This window comes from Diabrotica virgifera, chromosome 6 (genome assembly GCF_917563875.1).
Source record: "Diabrotica virgifera virgifera chromosome 6, PGI_DIABVI_V3a".
Classification (NCBI taxonomy): domain Eukaryota; kingdom Metazoa; phylum Arthropoda; class Insecta; order Coleoptera; family Chrysomelidae; genus Diabrotica; species Diabrotica virgifera.
The window spans coordinates 175,662,058-175,674,105 of record NC_065448.1 but is presented as its reverse complement, the minus strand read 5'-3'; the positions used below and the strand labels follow the sequence as shown (position 1 = coordinate 175,674,105).

Sequence of the window (12,048 nt, the reverse complement as noted above, 5' to 3'; positions counted from 1 at the left end):
ATAAATGGGCAAAATCGATAAAACACCCTGTAACTCGGTTATAAAAGTTGGTAGGGCAAAAAATGTAGTATATCTAGAACCGGCTCGGTGACCTCTAATCACCATTAAAGTATTTCCGTTTCCTAATGAAACACCCTGTTATCGAGCGGCATTAACATTCAAGGGGAAGTAACTGAAAATGTGGCAAAAGCAAGCAAACCAGAGGGATGTCTCAACCACATAATATGGAAAACATATACTTGAAAACGTAAATAAAATTGCGAAGTCTGTAATCCCACCTGGATTGAGATAAATACCGCAGGAACCAGACCAAGCGCAAGAAGATATTTGGAGGCAAATGAAAACATAATCCTAAGAAGAATAATCGGAAAAACACAACTAGAGAGAACAATACGTAATGAGAGACCTATGCAGAATAAAAAAACATTAATTAATGGATGCAAGGAAAAAAAGAGAATGGAACGGCCATACAAGTCGAATGGCAGAGAACAGAGTAGTTAGAATAGCCCTGGATAACTCGCCAATTGGCAGAAGAATCACAGGTCCTCCACGGAAAATATGGAGTGGTAATATTTCCCCAGGATAGTAGATGACATCGAAAAAACACAGACAATTTATTATTACCTAAAAGTAAAATAGTCAAGAAAAATAAGATTTTTCTTGTGACACATCCCCCTCCAGGCCGAAACCAAATTTTTTGAGTAGTATAGACATCTATATTAATAACCTATATGTTCGCTGCAGCCGATTTTGATGATATACATAGTTATAAACAAATGAAGATCAAAAAACGATACATTTTCGCTTTTTTCGTCGATTACCAAAAAGTTAAGCATTTTAAACAAATTTGAGAGTAAGAAACTCATAAATCGTATAAAAAACTTAAATATGGCGTTCGCTGAATATGTCTATCCTTATTGGTTGCTTAGAAAATTGCAAAATAAATCATAAATTTTGAGATTTTATAAATATTCATAACTTATGTAAAAATTAACTTAGAACCTTCTTATTACACGGAGTGCTGAGACTTCTTGTGCTTAAATTATATTTTAAATTTCAAAGCAAGTGGTCAAACAGTTTAAAAGTTATTTAATTTGTTTATCCCAAACTAATTTTTTTTGCAACACTATAAGTCAGAAAATAATGAGGTTACAGTAATACTTAGGACAGTTTATGAAAGAAGAACATTTATACTATTAATTTAATTAAAAATAAATGAAAAAAAGTAATTTTAAACAGTGTAAAATTGTTTTGCAAAAACATGTCAATTTTTTGCTTACTTAGAATAACTTTTTAACCGTTACCTGTAGAAAAAATATTTTTTCATATTTAGAAAGACTGATTTTTTATACATATTTAGAAATAAAAACAACTGTCCTAGGACAATTAGGGACGAAGTTAGCCCCCCTTTTTTTTAATTCACATGATCTTGGAAAAGAATTTTGCAATATTTATAATTATTTTTTGTCATTTTTTTTTAATTAAATTAATACTGTAAAATTTCTTTTTTCGTAAACTATCCAAAGTATTACTGCAACTTGATCATTTTCTGACTTATAGTGTTGCAAAAAAATTTAATTTAAAATAAACAAATTAAATAACTTTTAAACTATTTGACAAATTACTTTGAAATTTAGGGTATGATTTAAGCACCATAAATCTCAGCATTTCGTGTAATAAGAAGGTTCTAAAATAATTTTTACATAAGTTATGAATATTTATAAAAACTCAAAATTTATTATTTATTTTGCAATTTTTTAAGCAAACAATAAGGATAAACATATTCAGCGAACGCTATATTGAAGTTTTTTATACGATTTATGAGTTTCTTACTCTCAAATTTGTTTAAAATGCTTAACTTTTTGGTAATAGACGAAAAAAGCGAAAATTTATCGTTTTTTGATCTTCATTTGTTTATAACTATGTATATCATCAAAATCGGCTGCAGGAAACATATAGGTTATAGTCTAATAAAATAAAAAAAGTCAAAATGTAAATTCGTACAGGTTAAAACAAATTTTATATCAAAGTTTAGGTGGGTACAAAAGATATTTTCAAGAAAGTATACAAATCATATAAGGGGATCATTGTTAAAATAATTAAAAAGTGGTCATTTTTGCAAAAAAAATACTTTTTTAACTGCTGAGGTAATTCACTTATCAATGAAGGTCTATGGGATTTTTTTCTACAAAGCTGAAGAGTAAATCTTTCACATAAGACTTACTAAATTAAATTTGACCCCCTATTTATTTAAATAATTGCATATAAAACTTAAAAAACAAATTCGCAAATAATTATTTTTAGCGTTTTAAATAATCACTATAAAATATCTTATTTTACAGACTAAGTTGCGCTATGTTACCAGTATTAAGCAAAAAAAAATTGGTCAAAAAATATTTAATATTTTTTGAGATATTGAAGTTGTTTATTAAATGTTACTATATTTTCAATTGCAAAAACGCGGTTGTTGCCAAAGAAATATTCACCTGCTTAAGATCTCATTATTTTTATTTTTATGTATATTATCGATAATTGTATGGATACATTCAAATTTCAATTAAACTCCCCCCTAAAATGGCATTTGAAAATCATACAAATTTGTTTATAATTTGTTTTTTTAATATTGTCGCGGGGATTAAGTATTTTAAAATGCCGTTTCGATAATTGGGTTCCTGGGAATTTTTTACTAATTAACACAATTTTTTTGTCGTTTTTTCTTCTTCTTTTTTTCCTTGGAGTTATATTACTACGGGCCCTGTTAGGGTTAAATTTTATTAAGAATGTCGAGTCTATGAGATCTAGATTGTAGACCTAAAAATATTAAGATTTAACTAAAATCTCTTAAATAAAATGTGGCTACTTACTAAGTTACGGGGTGTTTTATTTAAAAATTTAAAAATTATTGTTACCAAGTAATTTAAAACTATTGAACGTATCCTTACCATACTTTGCAGAAAGTGTGGCTATTATACACCCTACTAAATTGTGATTAATAAACGTTTCTAGCTAGTGCCAGAGGCGTACGACAGGGGATAGTGAATGATTGACCCTTCCCAAATTCTACGCCACTGAGTGAATTACTATTTTAACGAAATTTTTCGATTCTCCAATACTTTGTATGTAAATATCTTTATTAGTATCGATAAAGTCATCAGTTTGAGAGATATTGGAAGTTTAAAATTAATGAATGAATGAATCAAAATAACTATGCCGTTTCATTTTTAACGTCCAATATCTCGAAAACTAATGACTTAACCGTTACCAGTAAGGAGTATATTATTTACACATAAAATATTGGAGAATCGAAAAATTTCGCTAAAATAGTAATTCCCTCAGTAGCGTAGAATTTGGAAAGGGTCAACCTTTAACTATCCCCTGTCGTACGCCTCTGGTAGTAGCTAGAAACTTTTATTTGTCACAATTTAGTACACTGTATAGTACCCACACTTTCTGACAAGTATGATAAAGGCTGCGTCAAATAGTTTGAAAGTACTTGGTAAAAATAATTTTTAATTTTTAAATTAAACACCCTGTAACTCAGTAACCAGCCACATTTTATTTAAGTGATTTTAGACCAATCTTAATATTTTTAGGTCTAGAATCTATAACTTAGAGATTCGACATTCTTAATGAAACTTAACCCTAAAAGGGCCCGTAGTAATATAACTCCAAGAAAAAAAAAGAAGAGGAAAAAAAGACAAAAAAATTTGTTAATTAGTGAAAAATTCCCAGAAACCCAATTATCGAAACGGCATTTCAAAATATTTAATCCCCGCGATGTTATTAAAAAAACAAATTATAAACAAATTTGAATAATATTCAAATGTCATTTTAGGGGGAAGTTTAATTGAAATTTGAATTTATCAATACATTTATCGAAAATATACATAAAAATAAAACTAATAAGATTTAATACAGGTGAATATTTCTTTGGCAACAACCGCGTTTTTGCAATTGAAAATAGAGTAACATTTAATAAACAAATTCAATATCTCAAAAAATATTAAATATTTTTGGACTAATTTTTTTTTTATTAATACTGATAACATAGTGCAACTTCTCCTGTAAAATAAGATATTTTATAGTGCTTATTTAAAACGCTAAAAATAATTTTTTGCAAATTTGTTTTTAAAGTATCATGTATAATTATTTAAATAAATAGGAGGTCAAATTTAATTTAGTAAGTTATATGTGAAAGATTAACCCTTCAACTTTGCAGAAAATAATACTATAGACCTTCATTAGTAATTGAATGACCTCAGCAGTTAAAAAAGTAATTTTTTTTGCAAAAATGACCACTTTTTAATTATTTAAAGAATGATCCCCTTGTGTGATTTGGATACTTTCTTGAAAATATCTTTTGTACCCACCTAAACTTTGATATAAAATTTGTTTCAACCTGTACGAATTTACATTTTGTTTTACATGTAGTGAAATTTTATTTTACTAGACTATTATTATTATAGATGTCCATACTACTCAAAAAATTTGGTTTCGGCTTGGAGGGGGTTGTGTCACCAACATGATATTTTTTTCCTTATTTCTCTATTATTTCTATCTCTAAAAACTATTCATTATGATTTGAAATGCAGTAAATAAGTTACTCTATATTTTTAACAAAACAGATGTTTCCGTAATAATTCAATTCAAATTTTATCAGAAAGAATAATTTATTATTATTAGGTCAAGTTTTCTTTATTTAAGGTCACATTCTCCTTATTTTTTTATGGTATGAAGAAAATAAACTACCTATTTTAAATCTTATTTTGTTCATGTTCATTGGTGTACATGAGAACAATTAATGAGAACAATTAATCAAAAAAGTCACTGTTTTAGTATTTTCGTTTTAAAGGATGACAGAGAAAAGATATAAGCCTTGATAGAAAAGCTAAATAATATACAGTCAGGGGCAAAATTCGACACCCCCATCGAACAAGGTTGTATCTCATTTTTAGCGATTTTACAGGAGAGGCAAAAAACGAAAAATTAAATTTTTAAAAATTTGTAGCGAAATGGTTAGACTCTTTTTACAGTGATGCGATATGATATTTATAACATAAAAAGGGATTACTGTGAGATGTATGTTTTGTAATTTTATTAACTATTGAAAATCTTGAGTTTGATTGAGATACAACCTTAAGAATACAGATGATTCTTCGTAGAAAAAGGTTGTAACTTGCATAACAACTATTTTACACTCTCCGTATTAATTATTTTTCCACTTTTACTATTAAAAGGTTGTATGTTTTGAGTCATCAGCAATATAGATAGGAGAAAATTAGTTTTTATGGTATATTTAAACAAAATATCAACTCATAGTTTTCACAACTTTAATTGGAAATGATAAATTTTACAATAACAATAATATTCTATCACTATGAAGAAAACATGTTATAAAATATCTCAAATTTTTCGCATTTTTATTGCGTATCTGTAAATATTTAATTTTAGACCATTTTGCTTTATTCCTTTACTCTTTTACTATTAACATCTACTTCAAAATTAACATGGGTGTCCTTCAATAGGTTAAAATTTAGAAATTACCTCTGATTTATTTCACTTGCGGATTAAGGCTTGCCTGATGCTTTGGCACATCGTATTATAGTTATCCATTGGTCTGGTGCATATACGACTTGTTTTTTACGTTTTTATATAAGGGCATGCATTGAATCACCCTCGATTTGAAATGTGCTAATTCAAAAATACATTAAATATTATACTTTTTTTACTATGTAGAACTATGTAGCAAAAGCTATTCTATATTTATTTTGTTCACCGCAACTATCGAAAAGGAAAAAGGTCCGTAAATCCTTTTTAATTTACATTTCAATAAATTTACTTATGAGATGCAGTATGTTTGATTACTATATAAATTAAACATACGTGCAACAAAGTTGTAACTAATTTAAAAACCTTGTTGATCGTAAAGTATAAAGAAAGTAAATATTTAACATAGGGAGTATCCAGTATTACTGCCTTTTTCATGCTAAAATGCCTTAAAATGGCACACGTAACTTAAAATACAACTTCTTATTATTCAAACTATTGAGAATTTGACTATGTCGTTTATATTGATGTGTGCGCAATTTTTTTCTGAATTCGCCTACGTTGAAATCTGAAAAAAGCTGTAACTTGAGTTACAACCTTGTTCGATGGGGGTGTCGAATTATGGAATAAATTAATTTTTTGAGAATAGGCGAGTGACTCAGTAGACAAATCCGGGAACAAGATTTTTATTTTTAAATTATAATCTTTTGGCTTGTAAATCATATCTACTAATGACCTGGGCGTGATGACGTAATCGAAGATTTTTTAAATAAGAATAAGACCCGTGTGCTAACTCATTTACTTAAAAGTTTATTAAATTCTCTATTTAGTGATATAGACATTAACATAATTATACTTATAATTTTCGAAAACTATTTAATTTTCGAATTAAATCAATTTATTACACAACAAGAGATATTTAACTGCTAAATACAGGGTGAGTTTTAATGCGATATTCGTCGAAAATTTCATTAAGATACAGAGTATCCAAAAAAGTTACTTAGAAAAAAATTAGGAAATAATATTCTCCAGGCTTGGATAATATGCCGAATTCTACAGGGTCATTAATAACTACGTGGTAAAGCTAACATACAATTTTTCAAAGAATACACCATGCAATTTTTTTTTATAACTACTAGATTTCACTCATAATTCCTGTTCTCACAATTTGGGGTTTGCTACTACTATACATACAGGGTAGTTAAAGAAATATTTTTAATTTCTGGTAAACCTGCTTTACTTGTATCTTTAGGTATATACGTTGATGTGCTGTATCATAAAGAATAGCAAGCATCACATTTTGATAAACAATGTCTTGGTTACCGTTAGTCCTACAATCTGTTACAATAGACTATTTTAAACTACCGAAAATAATCTTTATTTCTAATTCAGTAATGAACATAGGTACCTAAATATACAAGCAACGAAGTTAAAACGATGAATTTAAAAAATACCCGTAAGAGTTGGCAAAAATCGTTAAAAATAGAAAATTTTGATGAACATAAAATACATATCTTGCTTAAAATTAGTCCTAGAAACTTCTAGAGTATACCATTTTAATAGTATTTGATTTTCATTTCTATTAAATGTATCGTTGCGTCTACATAAAACTGCGAAGAAAAAAAATGTAGAACACTGCGAAAAAATTAGAAAAATTTACCCAAAAATGGCGAAATTTGAAAAATCGTATCTCGAATACTGTAAAACCTAAAGACTTCTACCAAACTTATTTTTGAAAAGGACGAATAGAAGTTTTTTTTTCAGTGAATTAATGCTTTTATCTATATCCCTGTGGAAAAAAATTATGGAGCAATAAACAAAATCGCATTCTTCGTGTTTTTTCGCTTCGTTTTTGAAAAAATAGTATTTTTGACTTGTATAGAGGTATAGAGATACATAAGGTAACTATTGTATAGAGGTATATGTACGAAAAGTGCATAAAATTCACCCTAATATACGCTAATATGGCACTAATTCACATTTTTCTCAAAAACGCACCATTAAATGGAAGCCCTCCACGTTTTTCGTATTTGGGGGTCCATTAACCATATAAAACAATAAAACACCTGTAACGTTGTCTTTCTTTTCTAAATTCATAATCAATAGCCTGTAGTAGAAGACAGTAGAAGTAATATTTTATTTCAGATAGAAATAAACGTACTAAATAATAAAACTGACAATCTATTCATTGAGCACATGTTTGGAAAGTGTTTTTATATTCAAATATTAATCAAACTGCAGATTTTAAATACTGACTTTAAAATTAATCATTTTTAAAAGACTTACCTCAGTAATATTGTAATATTCACCTTCACTATCACTTTCAAATGAATCGTAGACGATATCTTCATATTCTGGTGTATCATCATCATCACTATGTGATTCTGAAACAAAGAACCAAATATGAGGGTATATACGTATGTGTCTAAGATTATTGATAGAAATTTAAAAAAATCGGAAGTGTTAGAAAACCATATATTTACTAACCACAATCAAGATTGACCATTCTCTTGACCCTATCACTAAACTTTTCAAAATAATTGTGGTATTATAATAAACATTAAAAGTCTGTTTCATTAGTTACACAGTAATACCTAATACATTAGTTTAACATAAATTGAAGTCGAAATGAAATTTAAAATCGAGTTATCAATAGTTAATTATTCTATAATAAATTTTCTACATCAAGTTAAATGGGTCTAAGGCGACGTTTACACGGTCAATATTATTGAAGCAATATAGATATTTATCAATATATTGACCGTGTAAGGAGTACATTGAAACAATAATATTCATGTCAATAATATTGAATAAAATCAAATCAGTTCGATTTTTATTTAAGTTCCATCAATATATTGAGACGCCGCCATCAATATTATTGACACCGTGTGAGGGGTATACACCATATTGAGCAATAAAACGTCAGATGTTATTGATAAAACTGTTGCTACTATAATATGCGGTCTACTTCGAGGATGCGGTCTACCTGTGCAGAAATCCGTATACAGTGATGCGCGCGCTAATAACCGGCAAAATAGCTCAAAAGATAGAAAACATAATACATTGCGAAACAAAAAGATACGAAACTAGTGTAGGTGGGGATTATCGTTATAAACGTCTAAAATAACATTACTTTTTTTTATTTATTATTTATTATTAGTACATGATACAATTAAAATGTCACACAAATTAGAAAAATAAGATCTAGTAGGTACAAAATTGGTAAATACATAACAAACAATAATAAAGAATAAAATTACTTGCTCTCATTTAACAATTGAGAGCTAGAACATTTTGAAATTGACAAATACAACTTATCCTAGAACAAAGACAATAACAGTAGTTGACAAATCAGTCTTGAAATTAGAACATTAAGTTAAGTATAAATGTAATTGTGTGGAAAACGCAGTAAAGTCGTTCACAAAGAAATCAATTTGCGGAGATTTAATAGTTTTAGAGAGATAGGAACTTGAACCATAATTTGTGCGGTTAATGACCTCGTGGAAGGTGGTCACAGAACGGGTGGTTCTTGAAGGTACATGTAGACCAATTTTATTTAAAAGTGGGATACAGAATTTATGACCATGAATTAAGTTATATAAGAAGCAAAGATCTTTATGTTGACGACGACTCTGTAATGAGTCAAGTCGAATAATTTGCAGTAAAGACTCATAACTTTGACCAGTGAGATGCATCTTATAAGCATAATAACGTAAGAATTTACGCTGAACTTGTTCGATTTTATTAATATGACAGTTATATTGAGGCGACCAAACACATGATGCATAATCTGAATGTGGTCTAACCAAAGAACAATAAAGAAATTTTAAAGAACGACCAGTCGTAAAGTCATAGCTGCATCTTTTAACAAAGCCAAGCATCTTTAATGACTTAGAAACCATGCTATTAATGTGTAGGTTGAAATTCAAGTTGGTATCAAGAATAACACCCAGATCTATAACTGAGTCAACTAATTGTAACCTAGTGTCCCGTATAAAGTAAGAATTATTCTCAAAGTGTCTTAGTCGAGTAAAAGTTATAGCATGGCATTTTTTTGCATTTAAGTCCATACCATTAAGTGAGCACCATTCCACAAGACCATTAAGATCTGATTGCAAATTGTAGTGATCCAAATCAGAGGTAATTATGTGAAATAATTTAAGGTCATCAGCAAATAGGAGAAATTGAGCAAAATTGAAGCTTTTATTTATGTCATTTATAAATAAATTAAAAAGGATAGGTCCTAAGTGGGAGCCTTGAGGTACACCCGATGTAACTATAATTTCATTAGAAAAATAATTCTTAATACGAACTATCTGCCTTCTATCTAATAGATAATTTCGAATCCAACTAAGCAGAGGATCAGAGAAACCCAACTGTTCGATCTTATGTAACAATAACGTATGGTTGACTCTATCGAATGCCTTGGAAAAATCTGTATAAATCGCATCTACCTGTTGTTTACTTTCCAATGCTTCATTTAAGAAGGAGGTATAATTTAACAAGTTCATTTCAGTTGATCTCCCCATAACAAAACCATACTGTTGTTCAATGATTACATTTTGTATAGTAGGCTTAATTTTGTCACATATTAAACTCTCGAATAGTTTAGGTATAGTATTAAGGATACTAATAGGTCTGTAGCTCTGTACCCTGCTTCTATCTCCATTCTTGAATATCGGTGATATAAATTACTCGTTTGTAATGATTTTTGAAAAATAAAGAATAAGGGACGAGCAAGATTAAAACTACAGTATTTCAGTAACTTGGGTGGGATTCCATCAGCCCTTATGTATGTTTAGCTGGGATAATTTGGTATATACCTCTGAAATAGATAAGTCACAACCAGTAATGTTGAAACTAGTGTTAGCCCTTGCACTATTTGGAATAGGACATTCGTCCTCACTATATACTGCAGCAAAGTACTGAGCAAACATCTTGGCTATGGTAGGACCATCGGAACTGGTTTGGCCATTATGGTTTAAAGTGTTCGGAATGCTATTATTGTTCCTTTTAGAATTTACGAACCTCCAGAAGCTTTTAATGTTACTAGGAAGTGTATGTTCAACGTTTGCTACAAACTGATTGTATGCTTGACCTGATAAGGACTTGCATATCGACCTCAATCTAGAAAATTCATTATAGTCTTGAGGTAACCTGGTCACTTTAAATTTCTTATGAGCTTTCTTTTTAGCAATGATGCAGTTTCTTAACTCTCGGGTATACCATTTAGGAAAATTGCCGGTATAAAACTTTTTCATTGGTACATAAACATCGATAGCGCCATATAAGACATCATAAAGTATATTGACCATATCATCTAAACTTTTGTCTCTGAAAATTTCATCCCAGTATATTGTGTCTAAGTAATCAGAAATACCTTGAAAATTTGCTGATTTAAAGTCGTAGAAAAAGCCTTCAGCTTTCATTTCATCAGTTAAAACATCTCCGCGGTTTAAATTAAAGCATAAAGGAGGGTGGAAACTATCAGGGTCAACTAATCCCTCATCAGCTTCTGCGACAATGCAATTTTCATCATGAACCAAAACTAGATCAAGTAATGAGTTTATATTATTATAGATGTTATTGCGTTGGAAAAGATTTTGATAGGAACATATATGATTCATAATATTTATAGCATCTTCTTCGATTAAAGGAATGTCTGGAGCAGGAATTGCCGTAGAACAAAAATTATCATGAGACCAAGTACAGTGTAGGTTGGAGTCCCCTGCAATACAGAAATGAGAGGTGGGAAATGTATTTGAAAGATTATCGATACTGTTATTGAAAGAGATATATTTTTCTAAAGCAGACTTAGGAGGAAAATAAAGCGCTCCCACAATAAGCGGACAATTAGTACTGCCAACAGCCACATATATTTGTTCTATACCTGGAAAAGATTCCAGCAGTCTACTAGGGATAGATGAGCGTACTGCAATTAGAACTCCCCCCCCCCCTCTGCTCGCAGTACTAGTGAGGTGAGAACGGTCCTTTCTATATATTACATAATCAGTAAGATCAAGTTCTGAGTCAAATATTTGGTCATTTAACCAAGTTTCAGTAAATATAATTATATCATAACAAACTCCCTGCGAATTGTTTCTAATAACACGAAGTTTAGTGCGCATTCCACGACAATTTTGATAAAAGATAGAAAAAGGAGACTTATGATGGTTAAAACTTAGTTTTTTGTAACAATTTGAGGTACACCACGAATATACTATATTATTAAATTTTGTTCGCCCTTGGAAGTCCGGTCTTGTAGTTGCGTCTTCATATTTTTCTCATAAGCTTGCTGTTTTGGAGTTAGATCAGGAGTTATGAATACATGCGAACCTTTTAATGCTGAACGGCCCTTTAATATAGTTTGGACATCATAATTACTGGGTAAGACAACTTTACATAGTTTCAAATTACATTAACATTACATAGTTTCCCTCCTTTAGACTTATCAGAGGAGTATGACAACTGTCACTGTGACAGTGGAATTTTATAAAATAC

At 29.6% G+C, this 12,048-nt stretch overlaps 1 protein-coding gene across 1 annotated transcript in view; it reads right to left on the bottom strand.

Annotated features, from left to right (window-relative positions):
- Nucleotides 1–12,048, bottom strand: part of LOC126886433 (myb-like protein D) — a 231,770-nt gene that overhangs the window by 85,927 nt on the left and 133,795 nt on the right. Inside the window, exon 2 of the mRNA XM_050653371.1 lies at nucleotides 7,834–7,931. Within this exon, the coding sequence (XP_050509328.1) occupies nucleotides 7,834–7,931 (98 nt within the window). The remainder of the gene's footprint in view (nucleotides 1–7,833; nucleotides 7,932–12,048) is intronic.